This window comes from Microcebus murinus, chromosome X, assembly GCF_040939455.1.
Source record: "Microcebus murinus isolate Inina chromosome X, M.murinus_Inina_mat1.0, whole genome shotgun sequence".
In the NCBI taxonomy this organism is placed as follows: domain Eukaryota; kingdom Metazoa; phylum Chordata; class Mammalia; order Primates; family Cheirogaleidae; genus Microcebus; species Microcebus murinus.
Genome location: NC_134136.1, coordinates 106,799,219 through 106,823,042, shown reverse-complemented (window position 1 = coordinate 106,823,042; position 23,824 = coordinate 106,799,219). Strand labels below are relative to the sequence as shown.

General features: G+C 32.0%; 1 protein-coding gene across 9 annotated transcripts in view; it reads left to right on the top strand.

Annotated features, from left to right (window-relative positions):
• Window positions 1-23,824, top strand: part of DMD (dystrophin) — a 2,109,452-nt gene that overhangs the window by 916,932 nt on the left and 1,168,696 nt on the right. For 8 of the 9 annotated variants that reach the window (XM_012756891.3, XM_012756894.3, XM_012756895.3 and 5 more), the window contains 4 exons: window positions 9,805-9,927; window positions 12,270-12,407; window positions 15,165-15,317; window positions 16,184-16,366. In XM_012756891.3, coding sequence (XP_012612345.1) covers window positions 9,805-9,927; window positions 12,270-12,407; window positions 15,165-15,317; window positions 16,184-16,366 — 597 coding nt within the window. The remainder of the gene's footprint in view (window positions 1-9,804; window positions 9,928-12,269; window positions 12,408-15,164; window positions 15,318-16,183; window positions 16,367-23,824) is intronic. The other variant, XM_075999225.1, reaches the window with a different exon arrangement.

Genomic DNA, 23,824 nt, shown 5'->3' with positions numbered 1-23,824 from the left:
ATAAAAGAAATATATGCATATAAGTATATAGATAGTTGCTGGAAGTAACCTTAAATAAGAAACACTCTTGAAATATTTATGAGAAAATATGATGCATCAGGTAAGTATTGATTCCTATAAAAATAGGAAAACATGTTCAAAAATATTCTGATAAATATATTTGTGAGAATACACCCAATAATATCATGGTTTTACAATTGCTACACTTTGTAAGACATTACAATGTATTATCATATTATATCTAATAGTGCATATTTGAAGTAGTTTTCAAGATATATGAAATGTGATATGATAAATTCTAAATAGTTTCTACATGGGAAACATAATTACCCTTGACAATTCAACTTCCTAAAGCAAAATGTTGTTAGCTTACCTTAATTCATTGCTACTTATTTATAATAGTTAACTATTTAATTCTACTCATATTTATCTATTTATACACATACACACACAAACATCAATATATATGTATATGTTTAAGTAAGTTGTTAACACCTAAAATATGCCTGACAGGCTCTGAAATTTTATTATCAGAGTATAGTTTTCTTTAAGAATTTATACTGTTACTTACAAAGACGATTAATTACTTTTACTTCTGGAGATATCAGTGGTTTATGTAATAGTTAAACAACCAAAGAGGGTTTATTTCAATCACCCAAAAACATGCTATTACTTCATTACTAAGTTTTATATTCTTCTCAAAAAATATATGTATGCTTTTTAATAAATCACTAAGATATAGAATATTGAAAACAGGGTATTATTTTGAGATAAATTATGTTACAATATTGTGACCCACAGATATTTAAAATGGGTAGAATTTATTCTCCACCATAGAAGTGACAGACCTAGGCAATAGAGTTTGTGATGAAGACTACTTTGTGACTTTTCATTCTATATTGTGCATGAATTTGTGTGTATCCTTCAGGAAATCATGCATCAAGTGACCCACTTAATTATATATTTTATTTACCATAGTGAATCAAGATATGACATTACAAATCAATATTTTCAATTATATATTAATTGACTTATCACATTGTTACCTTTCAAAGTATTATTTTCTCTAAATTAGTAAAGACAACTGAGTACAATAATGACCCCATTTAGGGCCCTATAGAGATAATTATGCTCTATTGTCATAATGAAAACAAACACAGAGATAAAACATGTCTGACACTTTGCTTATTTATTAATTATATCAAGTAATGATATTGAGCTTCCATTATGCTAGACAGTATGAGAAGATACAAGGATGTAAAGATATTTGCTTCAGAAATATCTGTTTATAAACACAAAAATAAATACTTATTGCAATCATAAAATATGTTTAATACTACTACATCTTCATGGAGATGCTCAATTAATGTTGAGGTAATCCTAGCAGAAAGAGCAGTGGATTTAGAAGACTGAATTTTATGCCTAACTTTATGAGTAATAGGCAGAACATGTGATTTCTCTGAATATTTACTACATTATTTGTAATTTAAGGCACTTAAACTATATTAGTTTTTAAAAGGAAAACTACCCCTCAAAACAAAGAGTTATTATCTAAAATTAAATGTATAAAATGAAAAAATAATGGAGTTAATAGATGGGGGAATATCTTCCATTTTATCCTTCTCCCTTCTATTAATGAGTTCAGGAGGTATATGTTATATCTATAAAACATAGTGCTGAAAGACTGGGTTAAAGTAGTTCAAAAGTCCCTGCTAATTCTGAAATTTGATCATTCAGTAATATTCTTTTGATTAAAATAAGGATTTAGAATATTTAATAGTCTGTATGTTTGCTTATGGAGTAGGGAAGTTCTGGAAGTGCTGAAAGTCTTAGCAGTGGCCTTTGATATCTAAAGCAAACTCCTCTTAGTAGGGGTTATGAAGAATAATAGTAAGTTGGAATGTGACTCTTCTGTGATTGAGTCCATGGGGAAGGTTCATGAAGGAGAATAGCCTGGGGAAAATGTATGGTGATAAAACAAACAAAAATAGGTTGGGACTGAATATGGGTAGATCATAGACTCAGTGTAAGAACTAATTTCAGTATAGCCTTTTAAAGGTCAACAAGAAAACACAATTGAGTAGAGCAAAAACGTATCCTGAAAATTCACTGGCAGCACCTAGATTTATTATTTGGTGAAGAATACCAAGTTAGGTACTCCCATGTCTCCAACAAGAACTATCCATAACAAGAAATTCCAAAACCCAGAAAGCAATGAGCACTAGGATCCTCAGTTCACATTGGCTGAGGAATTGGCTGTCCAAATGCAGCTGTCTGGGGTGGTAATTTTTTAGCCATCAATGAGGAGCAGTATGCTGAGAATAGAAAGTTCTTAACTTAAAACCACAAAACTTGTTTTGAGTTCTAGCTGAGCACAAAACTAGTTGTGTGATCTTGGATATACCCCTTTACCTCTCAGAGCCTCATTTCCAAAACTAGGAAGTAAATGCCTATCTTATTTTATCCTCAAGATTATAGTAAGGATCAAATGAAGTAAGAAATAAAAAACATATTAAATATACAGATATGAAATGGTAAAAACATTAATATCAATAGTTATTTCCATCCTTATATATATATTAGACTTGAATGGCCAAATTTTGAGGGTTGATGGACAAAAGAAATGGAAGAAGAGCTAGTTTCTTCTTCTGGTCTCTGAAGGAATGGACTGAAGCCAGAAAGACATGTCTTTGCTATTTACCTGACAAGGACTTACTCATAATGGAATAGATGCATTTAAGAAGTACTAGAAGTTCTGTTTTCCCCAAATACAGACCTTAAAATACATGAAATACTGCCTCTTCCCATTTCATTAAGGTTACCAAAGAGTATCTAATGGCTTTCAGAAAGCTTAATTTTTCTTAATGTATGTGAAATCAATGTGAGAAAATGGCAGTTTTAATGGGGAGAATCAGAATTATAAAAATGAATCAGAGATCATTTTAGAGCCCTAGTTAAAGTCGATAGAATGAATGAAGGGAGACATCTTTTCTCAACTCTCTCTGCTTTAGGACATCTGAACATAGTGGCATGGCTGGGAGTGAGGAATACTATCAGGAAAAGAAGGTACCAGGAGACAGAAGCACAGGAAGAAAAATGGGAAGGCAAAAACAAACTGATTATTTACTCCTATGGCTTATGGCAGCTCTATCCCTCTCCATCTTCCTAGGAGCCAAATTGGAGAAGGGGAGTCAGCAATTTGAGAGAGATGGTAGTTGAGGTGGATCTTAATGAACTAATGAAGGTAGAGCTGAGAAAAGGGATCAAACTGGCTGAATTCTTACCAATCATATACTATTTTCAAATCACAATGTTTGGTACTATAGGGCTCTATTGCTAGATAAGATGTAATGGATTCAAGGAGCATACTGTTTAATGATGGACAGATATGTTCATGGATACTGGGTTGAAAGTGAGTATATGGTAAGTGAATTTAGCGGTCATTCTAACAACACAGAAGAAGTACCAATTCAGGATAAACCTATGCAAAGAGTGCACAGTGTGTTCAATGTAGAGTAAGTTTAGTTTGCTTATGAAATAGAGGGCATGGAACATTAAGCTTAGTTGTGGAAGATAAGACTGAGGAGGATGGGCCGGGCGCTGTGGCTCACGCCTGTAATCCTAGCTCTTGGGAGGCCGAGGCGGGCGGATTGCTCAAGGTCAGGAGTTCAAAACCAGCCTGAGCAAGAGCGAGACCCCGTCTCTACTATAAATAGAAAGAAATTAATTGGCCAACTGATATATACATAAAAAATTAGCCGGGCATGGTGGCGCATGCCTGTAGTCCCAGCTACTCGGGAGGCTGAGGCAGAAGGATCACTCAAGCCCAGGAGTTTGAGGTTGCTGTGAGCTAGGCTGACGCCACGGCACTCACTCTAGCCTGGGCAACAAAGTGAGACTCTGTCTCAAAAAAAAAAAAAAAAAAAAAAGACTGAGGAGGATGGTTAGACACAGTATAAAGAGGTCATGGACAACCAGACTAATAGTTTATGCTTAATTCATTAGGCAATGAGGAGTTCTTGATTTTTTTAATGCACTGTTGAAAGATTAGTCCAATGGAAGTTGTGAGGAGAATTCAACTGCATAATAACATGAAGTAGGAAAACCAGTTAGGATGCTATTGCAATAGTCTAGATGAAAGACAGTGATGACCTCAAACAAAGGGATAGTTATGGGAGTGGAAAAAAAGTGTCAGACAAGAGCAGTGACAATCAATCTTTTGTGTACACTTAGACGAATTGTTAAAACACAGATTGCTGGGCCCACACTGAGAGATTCTGACTCAGTAGGTCTGGGGTAGAGCCCTGAAATTTACCTTTCTAATATTTTTACAAGTAACATTGATGATAATGGTCTAGAGACCACATATTGAGAACCACTGGTCCAGAGACATTGAGAACTAGCCTAGAGTTAAATTGTTACATATCAGAGCGAAGAACATGATGAATTCAAAAATGACTCAGGATTCAACTGATTGAGTAGGAAAGTCTGCATACAAGCTTAAGCAATAAAATATGTGTCAATATTTGTCATGCCGTAATATTTAGTTTCAAAAGAATTTTGACCAAGCAGCCTTTATCTGGCTATGCCCTATTAATATAGGCAATTATTTTACTTTGTTATAAAATGTTATGAAATTTACACATATAGTTTCCTTGCATTATATTTTCTTCTAGAGATTTAGAAATAATTCACTTTTCTAAGGAGCTGAAATGCGAAATCATTGATCCTGAAATTGATATTAACCAAAGAACTGTGAACTTATTTTCACTCTGACTTTAATCCTTTACTAAGGCTTATGTGCTGTAGGATATATGTACCATTTGTTCTTTAATTTCCATATGGGCCTTGAAAATTGCTACTAAAATTCATGTGGCAGTTTCTATATTGATATATGTATTACAACTGTAATATTTATAGAAGTATTTGGGCAATCTGGTACCATGTATTTAAATATTTGTAGTTTGATTGCTGTAATAATTATAAAGTGTCAAGTTTTTTACCTTCAGTCAGTGTCAGCATATATAAAAGTAGTCATTCTTTGGATCAGAGACTTTCACATGTTTATAGGGGGCTGTGAGAGAGCCAGTGAGTTTTCCATAGAATATATCAAGGATAAAAACACACACACATGGTTGGATCTAATCTATCTTAAAATATGGTTTTATATGTGAAAAATATTTCAACGATGGTTTATACAGATATATTGGCTTTCCTAAACATCAGTGGGAAATAAATGATGCATCTTTAAATGTGATCTAGAATGTCAAATTAAGATTAGCTGGATTGGAAACTTTTAATTAAAACCTAGCTTTCTCTAATCAGCTTTATCAATACAAATGTATTGATTTTTCCCCTTAGTAGTCTATTTCTGATCAAGGTCTAATTTAACACTTTCTCTGACAAAAAATAGTTTATTAATTGTTATAATTATTATTATATGTTAATATTCATTTTTAGTAAAATCTTCTAAAAATTTTTAAGAGTATAGATGAAACCTTAGCTAAAGATTTATAAGTATTACATAATTTGTAGAGTATTCAATATATAATATTTATAGCTAATATCGTCAGATAATAGTAATGGATTAATGCCCAAACTATATAATAATATACCTACTAATTTTATTTCACTGAATGAAAAAGAAAAAAAATGAACCTAACAACTGAATTCTGTGCTAACAAAATTTTTTCCACATTTTTAATTGGATATCCCTATAACAAGGTTAATTCCATTGGAGCTTTGATAATAAATCCCTTTTGTAATCATTTAAAATATTTTTAATGCAGATATGTAATTGAGTTTAGTGGGCAGTGTCATTTGATAAAACCAACTGGGTCTTATTAGCATGACATTTGAAATGATTAAAGCTATCTGGTGATTCCTGATTGTGGTCTTTTAAATAAGTAAAATTATTTCCCCAATCAGTGCCAACAGAAGCAAAAGTAATTGTTCTTTGGACCAGAGACTTTCAGATATTTATAGGGGATTATGAAAGAGCCAGTGAGTTGCCAAAGTTCTCATAGTTAGGTAGACTGGTCAGAAAATATTAGATCCCAGTCCATTGCTTTGTCCACTTCAACATGCTGACTCTCAGCATAGTTTATTACCTCTATTTATGTCAGGAAGTATTTATTGTTGGCCTACTATGTGTTAGTATAAACATATTCAATTTATCTTTAAACACAGTGATTTCACTGTACTTTGTGTTAGAAATGAGAAGAGTTGAACAAAAAGTGTCAGGGAGGAAAGGAGGGAGAAAGGAATAAGGAAAAAAGAAAAAAGCAACTAAATAAGTCCAGAAGATGTTAAAAATACAAAATTGTCCAAAGTGTTATGTTTTTGCTATTAATTAGTGTTACTCCCACATATTTTAGAGTTAAATCTTTTTCTCTTCTATTTCATTGCTACTACTAAACTCATGCAATCATGAAATAGAGAAATATTCCAAGTTATACTTGACAAAAAGTATATAGTGGGCTGGTTTTTGACCCACCAGTATGTTTTGTATCCAATTCTGAAATGTCTAAGCATGAAATTAATGTCATCAATTCAGAATCAATCAGGATATACTAGGTGGTGTCTTCTAATTAGCCTCACAAATCAACCTCATTTTCACATTTTAATCATCAAAGCATCAAAGGTAAACCAGCACCTTACCTAATATCAAAAGAATGAAACCAATTAAATATCATTCTTCTGAGCCAATTTGTTTAATATTGAAAATATTATTTACTATATTTTCTTGTAGTTTGCTCTAATAAGTTTAAAATAAGAGAATGAATTTAATTTATAAAGCACTTTATGTTATTATCTTTGTTCTAGCATAGATGCAGTATCTTTTCAATACTCTTATTTATCTTTGTAAGTTTTTTTTTCCTCTACAGATAGAATATTTTTAAGTAACTCTTCATATCCTATCAGGAGTCTGTCTTTTCTGTATTATAGAGTATTACTGATCCTTGAAACTATTAAATTTGGTTTCCATGAATCATTCTTAATTTTCTATACAAATATTGTAATGATAAATAAATTTTCAAAGCTACAAAATGGAAAGAGGAGACTTGATTGATTTAAAGCAATTTTAAACCAATCTGTAGCACTTGGATTATTTATTTTCAATTTAGATTTTAGTGTAATTTGAATATAGTGGTCATTTATCATGATTACTAACATTCCATAGTTCAGATTAACAAATGTTTACTTCACTGTCTGTGTAAACACAGTCATTATTATGCTAGTGTATCTACGCACGCTGAAGTAATATTTAACCAAGGAAAGCTTCCATTTTAAAATTAATAAAGTGTATCTGAGTAATTTTGAATGCTTTCAATTTACAATGAATCAGTTTGTAATTGATTTTGCTTTTCTTCAGTGTTATTCATTGTTAACTTGTTATATAAGTCACCTTTAATGCCAAAACTTCAACAAAGCCTTAAATTTCATTAATCCTTAAGTCATCCAACAAATCACAGTTAATAGTTGTTAAGCAATTTGAAACAACATTAAAAAAATCAAGGAAAAAAAAGTGTTGTCTTTCTCAGTTTCTCTGTCTCTTCCTTCTTTTGTGTCCATTTATCTGTTTATTAAACTTTGTTCTACTTTATATGTATTTTGTATGGCTTCGCAGTAATGCTAAAGCTCTTAAAATTAAAAGGTAAGTAAAAAAAATCAAAATGTGCAACCCCATGCTTGGTATATACTTTCTCCTCAATATTATAACTGTGGTTTTGTTATTTCTATATATTCTAAAATCTTGTGTGCACTGTCTAACATTGTATGAATTAATTGTGATTCTAGTTCTTCTGTGGCCATATATTTTCTTTAAAGTCAACAGAAGTAATTTACTCAATAATTAAAATGGTTTATCAAACATTGCTTTCAACTGAGAACTAGATGAAATGTGCTTTCAAAGGGGACTTCTGGCTATTGAAGAGTCTAGACTGGAATTCAAAAGTAAGATCCCAGCTCAAAGTGTAGATATGTTATATATTAAAATCATAGTTAAATTCAAGGCATAAAATATATTTTATTATGGAGGAAGCCTTGGGAGAGAGGTACAGTGGTCCAAGTTCTAAGCCTTTGAAATTGCTCTATTTGAGTATGTGGAGAGATGAGCCAGAGAAGAAGCAGGTAGAATAAAACAGGTGAATCTGACTGCAAGGAGCCTTATGTTATTTTGACATCCAAGTGCTCAATAAAAGTTATTTTAAACATGATTCATCATCATATATTCACCAAATCATGGAGAACATCACAGTTGCTCTTATTAAATGTTAGCAAATATGAACAACAGTTCAATAGTATAAAATACCACCAAATTGCTGTTATATGTTATGGTTCTAAAGGATGTTAATATTTTTACTTTTATAATCCTTTGAATAATATATGGTTATAAAGTATAGTAGTATGCTAATAATACAGAAACTGTAACATCCTTTAGGCATATTTATACTACTACCAATCTGTACTGGTTCAGAAAACTAGTATGATATTTCAAATGATGAATGATCATTAGGATTTAAAAACTAGTACTATAAGTCCCTTTAAAATAAATCTCATAAATCCTTTCAGGGAAGCGCCTAGAAGATGTGTGTTTATTCGTGTTGCATGTGAAAATTATGTCCTTGTGAATAGCATTTGATTATTCACTTCTTCATTAGTAACAGACTTCCTTTAGATATTTGATTTGCCCTTGAACACTTATCCTTATTGTCCTCCAGCAGTTGCTATCTAATAAAGATAAAGTAAAGCTATGCCTGGGAATGTGATTGGGGAAAAGTAGGTGGAGACCAAACTTGATGAATATAATCATCCTGGCATAAGACACTAAGGGCCATTCCTGAATTGGTTTTACAAAGAGAAAACTTTTAGCTCTGAAAGAAAATCAGATTTCTGTATGTCATCTTGGGTTTTCAAAAGCTATCACATATAAAATATTCTCTAATGTTTTAAGGAAAAAAATTCAACATAAAGATTAAGAGGGTACAAATATGTTTTATTAACAGATTTTTAATCTAATAATTAAATCTTACCTACTTTTTAAAGTATATACTTTATTTTCAATGTCTTTTCATTCATCACTGTTCAATTGTTTTGTTTAGAAAATCCAGAAGTTTTAAAATTTGTTGAGACTGTGGTCATTATCAATTTTAAAATTAAACTGTGATGATTTATAACATTAGAAAACATACTCAGATCCTTTATGCAAAATATTCTGGGTTCATTTATTTGAATTTATTTGTGCCACCAAAGAAACCATTCCTAAGGCAAGCTAATGACATTGTTTGTCTTAGGAGAGCATGCCTGTCAATTTTACCATGGTAAAAATGCCATTTAAGATAGCTGAGCAAATTGCCATGTAGTTTTTCTAAGGATAAGTTGACAATTTTGCATTTCTACCTGAGTTTACTATTATTTGATGAATGAGGCAATTTCTGATAAGACATATGTACCCAAATGGTATTTATATCAGAATATTTAAAATAAGATCTAATTCAACTTTGGAATATTAAAAATTAGCCCAGTCAAATGTATGTGTAAATCAACTTTCATTGATACCAAAGAATGATGAATTGCATTATTTTGCATGTATGTTCAGCTCTGGTGATGTTAAATGTTTCTCCTTATTTGCATCCTCAGGTACTTTTCTAGTTGTATTTCAAGACCTTTACAAAATATAATTTGGAAACATAATGCATGTCATTAGTTTAGCAACAGGAGGTTGAATAAATGTCTTTCTTTTGGTTTATGTTTCTAATAAAAAGTAATTTTGATTTAAATTAGCACTATCTTTTTTTTTAGGCCTCCATTCCTTTGAAGGAATTGGAGCAGTTTAACTCAGATATACAAAAATTGCTTGAACCACTGGAGGCTGAAATTCAGCAGGGGGTGAATCTGAAAGAGGAAGACTTCAATAAAGATATGGTAAATTGGTTGTGATAAAAGTGTGAATGAACTAGGAGTGAAAATGAATAAATATTTGAAAAGAAATTAGATAACTCAAGTCTCCAACTGAATTTTCAGAACACATTTTGCACATTTTATGAGTCTAATGATTTTTATAAATGCAAAGTATCCTTGTTGCTCTTTTATTGTGAATGCCAAATCACTATTATATGGCCATGTAGGGCAACTTTTGATTTTAGTAAATAGCTCAGCAATTTTGTTTTGTCCTGTACTATTTTAGAACTCATTAAGGACAAAATATAATCAGAAAAAAACCTGTCAAATCAAAAAATAAACTAAAAATTTAATAAGAAACTCAACTATCACAGATGGCTGGAGTTTTGTAGCAGTCATGTTTTTGGTAGTAGAACGTTTATTTCAGAGAAGGGGCAATTATACACAATATAAACATTGTGTTTTAAAGTTTTCCACAAAGTGGCTTTACCAAAATGTTGAGTAAATAGTACAGTATGTGTCTAAAATGTGTATAAATTCATGCTGCTTATTTCATGGGAGTAAAGAAATATGACCGTGTGGGCTATTCCCAACCTCAGAACATTCTCCTTGAATCTTAATTAATTTCAAAATGTTTTAAAAATATCTCTCTGGCTTGAATTTTTCTGCATCACATCCTTCTTCACTGAGTTTTTTTTCTCCCTTAACCCTCTTTTTCACAATTTCTTTCCCCCTGTTCCACTACCATCACCTCTATGGCATTCTTGACCTTTAAATGCATCAAGCTAGAGATTTCTCAGACATGTACCAATGCTAGAGACTTCTCAGACAAATCTTGAAAATGGCATCAGAAAGCAATATATAAATTTTAGATAATAAGCCTGTGGAACTATTTCCATGAATCTTAGTTCCCACTGGTATCAGTTCTGAGTTCCTGGAGCTGACTCAATCAGTCAATACTCCCTGTGTGTGGGATTTGGTGGCCTTGCCAACTCAGCTCATGGAAAGAAAGACAAGAAGAGGCTTTCCAAGATGCTGAGTTACAACAACCTCTACTTCATGTCAAAGAAGAAAGCAGAGGGCACCGAGATGAAAAAGAGTGCTGCTTACCTCTTGGGCTGACCGCCAAACCTGCCCTAGAGCCCTCACCTGGTGTAGGGAAAGAAGTGAAGTGGGTTCCCTTTATGTGCACGCTTGTGCGCGCACATGTGTGTGTGTGTGTGTGTGTGGGGGGGTGTATGTGTGTTTGTCCTCAGCCTTACAAAATGCTGTGGACTTAAGTAAGGTCTTTTACAGACTGTAAATATATAATATGTCTATATTATATGATCCTATTCTCTCTAAACAAAATGAATAGGTCTTCAGTTGTGTATTGAAATTTAAGCATGCTTTATAGATTTAAATATATACATGCATACATATGCATGTGACTTTTCAAAATTGTCTATTATTTTTTGTTCTTGGCTCATTGATGCACCTTGGGAACCATTACATGATGAGCCTCCTTGATAAAATGTTTTAAAACTCTGAGTTAAAAGAAAATTAGGAAACTGGGGTGAAAAATCATGTGGTCACATATACAATTATATTAGACCAGCACGTATTCAAATAATTTTATTTCAAAGCAAATAAAGTTAAATATTGTTCTTGGAGTCTAAAAGGACAAAATGCACATTAAAAACTTTTGAAGCCATTTACTAATCCATATTTTAATACTTATTTGATCTTATTTTAAAGACAACATGCATATACGACATATTTTTTAGAAATTGTTTGAAAGGAATTTAATGCATCATTTTTACGTAATACCCTAATATTTGTCCTAAATTTGGGCATTTAGGTTTTAAATATAAAACAGTGATTATTAGATAGAAATTAGTGTACATTTAAAACAAAATATTTTTATTTAGTAGTGCATTAGTATTTTAAGATTTGCTTCCATCTCATACTCATATATATACATCTATATTCCCTTATGGATCAGTTAATATTATAAATGATGAGATTAATTTATTTGTCTAAACTTTTTGATTTCTAGAACTATGCTAAAAATGAAAGCCAAAAGAGTACTTTCACAATAATTTATGTCTTGTCTGAAATGATTAAGTACCATATTCCTCCATCTTCCTACATGTGCCCCTAAATATGTATCCTTTAGAACTAGATGGGAGAAATCTCCTTTTTAAAAATCTAAAGTATAAAATATAAAAGAAAGGCTATGTGCACAGTATCTTACAATAACATTCCCTGAAAGTTTGAAATTGGATTTTTTGTGTGTGTTTAAATAACATGTTTTATTATCTCTGTTAACAATGTACAGCTTTTTAAAAACCAAAATGAAGACTGTACTTGTCGTTTTTAATCAGAATGAAGACAATGAGGGTACTGTAAAAGAATTGTTGCAAAGAGGAGACAACTTACAACAAAGAATCACAGATGAGAGAAAGCGAGAGGAAATAAAGATAAAACAGCAGCTGTTACAGACAAAACATAATGCTCTCAAGGTATTAGAGCTAAAATTATAATATACCTTGCTGTGGTTTTTTTAATATGTACGATAAAATATATTGTGCATAAATAAAATCTGCTTAAGGCTCTTAGTCACCAGAAATTCACTTTTTTTCTGTTCAATGTGTGTGTTTTATTTAGCATTTTTGAGTGGTGTCTGATTTTGGAAAGATGTGTTGCTTAAAAATTATGGCTTTTGCTCAGAAAAATTAAATTTTTCTGAGTAGTAATTGAAAGATATCAAAATGCATCATTCATATTACTTATACATTAAATTTTCTAATATACATTATTTTTATAAGCTACTTTTGTATTATGTTGAAACCCTGCCTAACTGCAAGAATAACCAATCTATATTTCCATTATTTCTGTTTCTTTTACTTTATTGATTTTATTTATAGTAGGTCCAATTTTTTGGTAACCTAATACTTGTTTAATAAGGCCTGGATTCTCCTATTTTTAAAATAAACTTTATTGTGCCTTTAAGAGAGTCACTCTTTGCAACTAACTTACTATCTACTGAGTCTAATTTCATTTGTGTAGAAATTCTCAAAAGTAACCTTAATGCCCTTGAAGAAATGCTACTTTCATATTCAACAGCGGTAGTATATGGCTTCAATACCCACGGGACGCATCTGGATTGTGCAGGAAAAAGAAAATAAACTTAATTTTCCTATAATATCTAGGAAGTTCTTGAGATGAGCCTGGACATATGGAATGTTTTGCAAAATAACCCTTTTTTTGTACATGCTTTGCAATATTCACTATTTGCATGCATGGCTGATTTTCTAATACTGTTAATTGCCAAGCTTTTCATTGTAAATCACTCTTTTAGAGCTATGTAGTTATGTAGGTGGATCTGCCTAGTAGGTAGATGGAGACTGCTTTCTATATGCAAATAAGAGGATAAAACCTTTCCCCCTATAGTCAACCAAATAAACACTGCTGAGAATGTAATTACACAATATTGTGCCTTCAAGGAACCCACAAGGAAAGTCTAATTGGCCAGCAGGTGTTCTGAAGGTAACTGCTGATAAATATAGTAAATAGAAAAGGCCTCTTCCTGGAGGGAGTGCAAAAGCAAACCATAATGTGTTCAGAAAATCAGAAAGCTATGTAATTCACACCCTTCCAACTGTGACCAAGCTTTCCGCAGTAGCTAGACTGGTCATATGATGATGTGTGTCCTATTGAATAGCAGTGTTTAGTGGATATCTGCCATACCTCTAAAAGAATATATATATATATATATATATATATATATATATATATATATATATATGATGTTTCTAAATATTCTTACATATGACATATCACTTTGTGCTTAAGAAAATAAAAGGTATTTCAGACTTAGGACCACTAAGCCCTTTCTCTTGGCAAAGATGTGAGTTGTGTCACAAATAAGGCATGGCTCAATTCTCATTCACGTTGCTGTATCATGGTACCTTTGAAAAAAACAGCATTCTCTCTTACTCATCCCAGGCATTTATTACCTCCACAGGAGGTTTGGAAATTCAACACAAAATGTAAACTACTGTAAATTTTACATCCTCAATTTTAAACAAAATGGAGAATGAAATCGAGATCATTTTTGCAAATAATATTCTGTGAGTGATTACTCAAAATTGTCAACTCTATTTCCCAAACCAATCTATACCATCAAATTCAGTAACTTTGTTAATCAGCCAGTCGTTCCAATTTTAGTCCTTATGAAATATCTCAAAGAAGGTCAAAACTTTCCAATATAATGAATTTTTCAGAAGTTCTTTGATATTCATTATTTTCTTTAGCTTGAGTTAAACCTGTGCCTGAAACTCTAATTGCTACCTCTTTGTAGAAATGAAAGCTATATGCAGAGCTCTTATGTTCTCATGAGTTATAAAATGGCATTTTGGCTAACTCTATTGATCAGGAAAAACATTGGTTGTACTCGTAAGGAGCAAGATGATTGATTTTTCTCCCCTTTGTTGATATATTAAATGAGACACTCTTATTTATCTCATCAGATTTACTGGAGAACATGCACTTTCTCTTTTCTTTTTTTTTTAATAGTTAATTGTTTTACATTTGGAACATGATGTGGTATGACAAGATAAATCTGCCCATGCAAGTCTTGGAAGGAAAAGCATTTTTCTAACATTTAAATTGTCATTTTCATGCACACTCACAGCTATACAAGCAATAGTAACATTTCTACACATAAAGCTTGAAACAATTTATAACTAAAATAACTTTATATTTCTAATCACAAAATGTTAATGGTCTATGAAACATTTTATAGGCATTCCTATAATCATGAATGTATGTTGCTTGACTTTATGAACTTAAAATTTTGTTGATGAGCCCAGGGATGAAGATATAAATTTTAGAATTTTCCCTATTTTAAAAGTCAAATACAAACTCACTAAGTTTGTGCAACTATCTAGTTAATATATTCATAAACTATTTCACATATACTACACAATTTAGTTAGCTCATCAGTCAATTAAATATGACAAGATTACTAAACAAGTTTGAACATGCCAAGAGAAAATACTTTTAAGTGTGTTGTTCATGTTTCTTAGCTACCTGTACATGGATCCTGCCCCAAAATTCATAATTTAATCTTTTATTTTAATGTGTTACATTTAAATGTGTATTTAATATAAATTGTACAAAAAGATGAAGGGACTCAATTTTTTTGTAAATGACTACAGCCAGAGGTTTACTATACATATATATTGATATTTTAATAATATCTGCACCATGAACAGGATTTGAGGTCTCAAAGAAGAAAAAAGGCTCTAGAAATTTCTCATCAGTGGTATCAGTACAAGAGGCAGGCTGATGATCTCCTGAAATGCTTGGATGACATTGAAAAAAAATTAGCCAGCCTACCTGAACCCAGAGATGAAAGGAAAATAAAGGTAATGTTGTTTTAGAATGTCAATACCAGATTTTATTGCTACAGTTTATTTACTTTAACTTAACCTGTGAGGATCATATTTAAAACGTTGATGTTCTTGTTTTTTCTATTAATGTTCTCTTTGATTTGATGCATTCCTTGTATTGTGTTTTGTTTTAGTAAATGTATTGTATTAAGTGTTATTCAATTGACATAATGTTGAATGAATAAAATGTTTTACTTTTAGACAATGTAAAATGAATTAAGAAATGTCATGTGTTTTCTGGTAAAATTGTAATTGACTTTGTGTATCTTTGTTCCAGATGAACTAATGACTTATCGGTATATGGACGACTTCTCTCTCATGTTAGCACATTCATTTCATCAGACCATCTTCACAAATCAGTGTCAAATCTCTGTAGATTTATTTGCATATTGTCTGAAGATGTGTTTTTTCTGTTATTATTTTACACTTTTTATTTTGCTTCATTCTCTGTTGAGTTTCCTCAAAACATTAAAAAGGAAATAAGTTATTCACTTACCCTCTAAATTATATTTTCTATGGATGATCCCTAATAAATAATGAGACATCACCCCAATTGGTTCAAGCCCCAAACACCAGAAGAATTCAGAAGAAAGAAAATGTTAGAGCAATTTAAATATTTTATTAATTAGAACATCTAAAACTGAGCATTCAAAGGATAATTGAAATAATATTTGGATCATTGGGTGAGGATGACAGTGATGCCTTCCATATTTGTAAATTTTAAAAGATGACAATAAAGGGACACCAGCCTATGAAATTTCTGAGAGAAGTATTTGCTGCTTGCAGGTCGGTTGATGTGGTTAGCTAACTGCCCTGGGCCCTGTATTGGTTTTGCTCAATAGGAAATTGATCGTGAATTGCAGAAGAAGAAAGAGGAGCTGAATGCAGTGCGTAGGCAAGCTGAGGGCTTGTCTGATGATGGGGCCGCAATGGCAGTGGAGCCAACTCAGATCCAGCTCAGCAAGCGCTGGCGGGAAATTGAGAGCAAATTTGCTCAGTTTCGAAGACTCAACTTTGCACAAATTGTGAGTTGTTACTGGCAAACCTACATATGTGTTTGCAACTCCTACTCTATTAACAGAGGCTCCTAACAAAAAGAAACAAAAAATCTGGGTGCAATTTAAACTTCTAACGTGCATTCTGAAAGTGAGTAGTTTTGCTCACTTTAGGCTTCTGTAACAGTAGTGCTTAATTTTGCAGACTAAAGACATAATAAATTAATATCTAATAGGAAAAGCCCCCTTATCAAAAATGAAAAAATACATCTTAATTTTTTTTGCTGCATCATTTTTCATAACATTGGCAATGTGAATTTGTCAATTTATCATACATTTACTTTACTTCAGTGTCTAATCCAAAAATATGTATTACTTTCCTGAGATCATCCCATGCTAATTTTACTTTCTTAATGTATACATGGTAAATAATAAATATTTTGTGAAACATCTTATATCAACTTGCATAAGGTCTTATCTTATTGACTTAAATAATAATAGCTTAGTTCTCATACCTGGATTAACTACTAATGTGCTACAATGCTTATTAGAAGAGTTGGGTGCCTAGTAAGATGGTTGACAATTGATAGCACATTGAACAATGTCATTACTGAAATGTTATAAGCCAAAAGGAAAAGAAATAATTTCTCTTCTTCAAACAACTGAGGGAAAGTTTGTGATTCTCTCTTTAAAAATGAAATTCAAAATTATAAGCTAGGTCTTCTTATATCTTTATTTGTAATAGGGTATAAACCATAGAGATTTCCTGATAGGTGCATTTTTGCTCTTATTCTGAGTTCTTGTAAAGTAACATGGTCACCATCTGTAATTATTCAAGAAAGTACTCCTTACAACACCAGGATGTCAATGTTGGAAAATAAGGATTTATAGTTATGTTAGATTGAATTATATGAAACAAACAGATATTCACCATTTTACCCGATGTAAATGGCAATTGCATGTTGTCCAACACATAGATGAAACTTCTTGGTAGTATCTTCTGTGATATTGTCAATTTCACTTACCATAGTGTGCATTTTTAAATTCATTTAAGGCACTTAACAGAACTTTATTTTATAAACATGTAAGATAAAATATGCTGCATATTTTGACTTCCATTTACACTTTAAGAAAAGTCATGAATACACTGTTTTCTATTAAATCCAATACCCTAAAGTTTAATAACAGCTGAATTTTCTGAGCAATTGGAAAAAGTAATGTAAGAAATATTGAAACTGTATTACATTTGAAGTCTAATTCCATCTGATTGAACGTTTCAACCTATTATCTTTAATATTAGATGTTATGAACATAATGTGTCATAAATCATTCAAGTTTACACTAACAGAAAGCCTGTATCAACAGATGCAAAATGAAGTGAAAGATTAAGGAAACCATAAAGAAAATTCTAGTAAAATAGTTTGCTTTGATGTAATAGATCATTCAGCGGGCAATATTTTACTTTGAATTATCTGACTACTAACTCATTTCTCCATTCTAATTTTCCCCATATCTTAGTGTACCCAATATGCAGGATTAAAATTTGTTACAACCTGGATGAGTTAAGTTACTAAGGCTTTATAGTTAAATAGACATAGGATCAAAAATCTCCATAATCCACTCTCTTAAAATGCCATTATATTTCTACATATGGTAGGTCTCAACAAGTATTTGTACAACATAATAATGATTGGTGAAATAAAGAAAGCCTCTGTGAACCAGTATAACATTTTTTTAAATTATAATAAAATATTAATATTTTTCCACATAAACCATTTATTTTTTTATTTTTATATATGAAAGATCCAAAATTCAGAAGGTGGGGGGGCTATTTTTGTTTTAACTCTTGATTATCCATGATAAGAGAAGCAATCAAAATATGTGAAGAATATTCAGCTTAATATTACAATTATATTTGGATTTGGATTTTAATTAGAACTTTAGAACTGAAAGATCATAGATGATAAGTAGGTAGGTAGGTAGATAGAAATATCCAAGATGTATCTTTATACTCCACCAATTACTAATATATTTTTAAAACTAATTTCACCATGGCCAATGATTAGTGTCATCTATCCCAATTTTTCCACAGTGGAATCATTTGAGATAGCCACAGTGAATAGCTTAATGAAAAGTTGCATTTGGAATAATCCTACAATGGCCCTGCTGCAGCACCAGTTGCCATAGCTTCAAAATTCCTTGCCTGCCCCTACATTCTCTTTCTCTATTTCTCTCATCTTTATTTCTCCTAACTGGCCCATTCTGTTCTCTCTAGATACAAACCCTAAGTTTGCAGTTAATATATCATGTCTTTAGCGTAGCAATTCAATATAGTAGGCGGTACTATAATATAAAGTGGTTAGCATGTGAGAGCACAGTTTAAAACAAAAAATTAATTTTCTTTATTTCATAATAAAGAATCAGAGATGGGAAAAGCCATATAAAATTAAGGCACTTAGGGGACTGTGTCTGTTAGAGCTATTAATATATACCACAGCAGTAAAGCTCAAAGAAGACCTGGGACTTTGTCCAACGGCGCCATCGTGAGGCAGCACTTGGCCAGACAGGAGTGTAGACCAAAGCAGGATAGAGAGTATCTGCAATGGTGGACCTCGGCAAACCTGGAAACAATAAAGAAGGGATTACAGACTGAGAGAGCAGGTAGAATTTTCTGCAGATGTTGATAATGAGGAAACTCTTATATTAGTTTGAAATTCAAAACACTTCTATTATAGTTCCTGTTGGTTTAGAAATTAGGCCACTCAGTTAAGACCAAGCAATGACTGTAAACTGAACATAAAGGATTTTTCTACAGAATATATTATATTAATAACAGCAACGTGGTCTAGTAAAAAAAACACTATCTAGGATGAACTTCCCTCAATATGAATCCCAGTGACTTTTTCTGCTAGCTGTATGATCATGGGTAAACCACTCTCATCCTTTGTGCAATGAGGATATGGATGTTTATTGAGGAGGAAATAAGGTAATATTTGTAGGGCAACTGCATTATGGGAGGCTAATGAATCAAAGTTTTCTTCTTCTTTCTGTATAAGTTAACACTGGAATAGAAATACATTATTTAAAAAATTATATTTTTATAAGCCATTAAGAGGATTAGGCTCAGTATGTATGATTTGTTTAAAATATTAACAAAAATATTTTGTTTGATGCAAATTATAAATTTGATTCCATAATCCATAGAGAGGGGGTTTTGTCTAACATCACAAAATATTCTCTGGAAATTTGCACAAAGCCGGTGACTCTATTGATGGAGGGCATGATTCTCCATACACTTGGCAATAGATTTCTATTTGAATTCTTATCTTCTATGTAAAGATAAAGAGTGAACTAATAAAAAAGCAAAGGCTATGAAGACTTTATAGTAGAAAAGTACGCATACTTTTTATTAAACTTAATTTTAACATTTGAGAACCTCAGAGAGTTCAAGTAACTGCAACCGCAAAATTGCATGAGAATACCACCACAACCCAAGGCTCATGTGGAACTCTCCAGGAAAATAAGCCCACAAAATAACATCACAATGGATATGAAAAAAAACCTTGTTTTATAAGCAATGTTATCAGATGCTAAACCATAAAAGGAGAATTTATACTTGAGGAAATTAGAGATAAGAGGACAATCAGAAAGGGACATTAAAATAAGTATTTTTTTAATGTTCAAAAATTAAAAAAAGGATGGAATGGAATTTTTACAATAAGAATAAGCCATTTGAAAAGTGAAGAAGATTTGAGAAAACAAAGTCTAGAATTAAGATATAATTGCTGGAATAAAAATTCAAATGACTTTTTAAGTAATGGATTCATTATGGAAGAAAAAAGAATACATTTAGTTGAAAGATGCTGAGGCAATTTTTGCTTTACTAACAGTAATAAAGGATGTAGAGAATAAAATAGAAGAGCTCAAACATCTGCATGAAAGTAGTTACTGGTTGAGAAAATGGGGAGCATGAGAGAGAGACAATATTTTATATTAATGACTGATATTTAATAAAATTGAATACATTTCAATTTACATGAATTCTCAGATTGAATAAAGTTCACCCTATGTGGAAAAAAATAAAAACAAGTCCACACCTTGCCAGCTCTGAATGAAATTCAGAATATCAATGACCAAGAAGGTATCATAAAAGCTACTAAAGACAAAAGACAGAATACTAACAAGATGACAATATTGACAGCAGGCTGTTCATCAACAATAGATTTTAGAAGATAATGGAATAATATCTTCAAAATGCTAGACAAAATTTCAAATATCAGGTAAACTATCATTCAAGAATGGAAACAAATATTTGCAGACATACAACTTAGTTTCAGATAAACAAATCTAAGAGAATGTATTACCTATAGTTTCTTCCTAAAAGAAGTACTGAACAATATAGTTGTATAAAAAGGAAATTTAAACCAGAAGGAGAAAGCTATATAAAGCTGTATAAAATTCCTTTGTCTATATAAAGAACATGCATTAAAATACCATGTAATTATCAAAATTCTGGTAAGTGCCACAAAGGAAAACACACAGTACTACAAGAATGTAGAAGTTATTTGACTGACTTCACTAAGAAGGATACAACCAAAATAAGACTTGTTCCAGCTGGTATCAATAAATATAAGGCTTATGCATGTGTTCAATATTAATTATTATGGATGATAATGTTTCTACATAACAAAAAATTTAGTAAACCTTTGGAATAGGCCTACATGCATGACCTGTCTAGAAAGAAGAGCAAAAACATATGAAAAAACACCTTAGTGGGAGAAGGAAAGAAATCGTTGCTTTTCTAAATACAACATACATCAACTCCATTTGCCCTGGATAATGCTATTGCATCAAATACCAAGAATGTGATGCTGGTGGTCAACATTTTGTATCCAACAACTTCTTACTCAACTGTGTGTGTGTGTGTGTGTGTGTGTGTGTGTGTGTGTGTGACAGTCTGGCTCTGTTGCCTTGGGTGTGACAGTCTGGCTCTGTTGCCTTGGGTTTGAGTGCCATGGCATCAGCCTAGCTCACAGCAACCTCAAACTCCTGGGCTCAAATAATCTTCCTGCCTCAGCCTCCCAACTAGCTGGGACTACAGGTGTCCACCACCACACCCAGCTAATTTTTTTTTTCTATTTTTAGTTGTCTGGCTAATTTTTTTTCTAATTTTAGTAGAGACAGGGTCTCACTCTTGCTCAGGCTGGTCTCAAACTCCTGACCTCAAGTGATCCTCCCTCCTCAACTTCCCTGAGTGCTAGGATTACAGGCATGACCCACCACACTCAGCCTCTTATTCAACTTCTTATCTTGGATGCCTTGTAGGCATCTCAAAGATAACATAGCCAAGTCAACAATAAATGATCCATCCCCACCTACATTAATTGACACCCTACCAAGCTTTCCAGATGTTAGTAAATTGCACCTTCACTTAAGTAAAAAACCTAGACATCATTCACGTCTCTCCTCTTACATTACCCATGTAATTTATTTCAAATCTTGTTGGATCTACCTGCAAAATACCTCATTAACAGGACAACTCCTGAGTATGTGCATTACGGTAACTCTAATCTACAACATCATGATCTCTCATCTGCGTTAATTCAACAGCCTCTAATCTCAACTTCCGGTGTTTTTTCACGTATGGTATTTTCTTCCTGGTGAAAGCAGGACTCCTTGGAAAGTATCAATGAGATTATCTCAAGCCCCTGCTGCCCATTACTCTTTCAATGAAATCCTATGTACTCCTACATGAGCTAGCCCTTGGCCATCACTCCTATTACTCAAACTTTATCTCCCTTTTTGCTATTCTGCTGCCATAAAGACATAAAGTTTTCTTCTCTATACTTTAACACACAGATTTTATTTCCATCTCTGGACCTTTGCACATATTGTTTTTTAATGGACTGTCTTTCACCTAGAGTTTTATATAGGTGCTATAACTTACCTAGCCATCCTTCCATTTACAAACAATAAGTATTTAGTAGAACTTTGATGTATAATCCAGACATATAATATATGTATTTTATTTTTTGTTTCTTTTTTATTAAACATTTTATTTGGGGATAATTATAGATTAACATGCTTTTATAAGATATTACACAAAGGGATTTTTCTTTACCCAGTTTCCCCCAATGCTAACATCTTGCAAAACCATATTACAACCAACTTTTGAGATTGATATTGATACTGTCAAGATAGTGTCTTTTTTGTTTCTTTAGTCAATTTTTGGAAGTATTTTATACTATAAAAGTATTTTAGACTCTTTATATTTAAGCATGCAAAAGTAGGAGTTTAAGATTGCTGTTTAGAATGACAGATTGTACTATGATTACTTCTGGAAGTGGGTATACTAAGGAAAGACAAAGCATCTGAAACGTAACATTAAGGTGGGAAAGAGTGAATACGAAGAGAGTTACAATAATGTGTCACAAAGGATAGCTTTTACTACACCTGAGTAATTGTAATAGAATATTTTAATAACATCAAAGTATACATTTCCAAATATATAAATATATACATTTATCCATAGATTCATTCTAAATGCCACAAGAAATGTGTTATTTAAATTTGTCTTTAGGTGCATAAATCCATAAAATGAAAACACTTTTATACTGTGAACATTTCTTTACTAACTTTTTTAAGTTGTTTGAATTTGAGTGGTTTTTTTACATCCACAAAGAGCTCATCACATACACCTAGTTTGATCACAGTAACGACCCTTGTGAGTATTATTTACATTGTCATTTTATAGTAAGGAAAATTGATTTAAATGAAGTTAATGAGATTTGTCAAAAGACACATCTAAGAAATGGAAGACACCAAATTTGAACCCAGTGCTTCCCCAACTATGGTGGGAGTTATTCAAAAGAAAGGAAAACTGTCAGGCATTCAAATAATTTTGTGATTAAGCAAATATCCTTACTCTAGAACTTGTCAGGGTGTTTGATATGTTAATACAATTATGAATTTCTGTGATGGGGATAGATTCTACAACTTTTACATCCAAACAGTTGCAATAGAGAAGAGAAATTTCATTTCAGATTGATGGTTCCTGTTGGAGTGGTGGTAAAGAACTAATGTTCTTTAGAAAAAAAAATTGGGAAAAATATCACTGTATCATTATGCTTCTGCTGTTGGGGATTCTCTTAAAATTAAGCAGAGATGTACAAGAAAAGTAATCACAGAGCTGTTTGCCACTACCTTATGTAAAATAATGGCTGAGCCTAGATTTGATACTCTGCTACACATTTTTTGCATATTGTCTCCTATCACATAATGAAAAGCAATCTATTTTGTGAATAAGAGGAAAAACAGTTTCTTTGCATAATTTGCCTTTAAGTAACAACAAAGATTGTCAGCTGCCAATGCAACATCCTTGGAGAATTTGGGAACAAATAATTTTCTTATTTAGAAACAGAATGTTCTTTAGTAAATGGAGTTGTGAATATAAAAGACTAATAATGGTTGCTAAGGGAAATGTTGAAC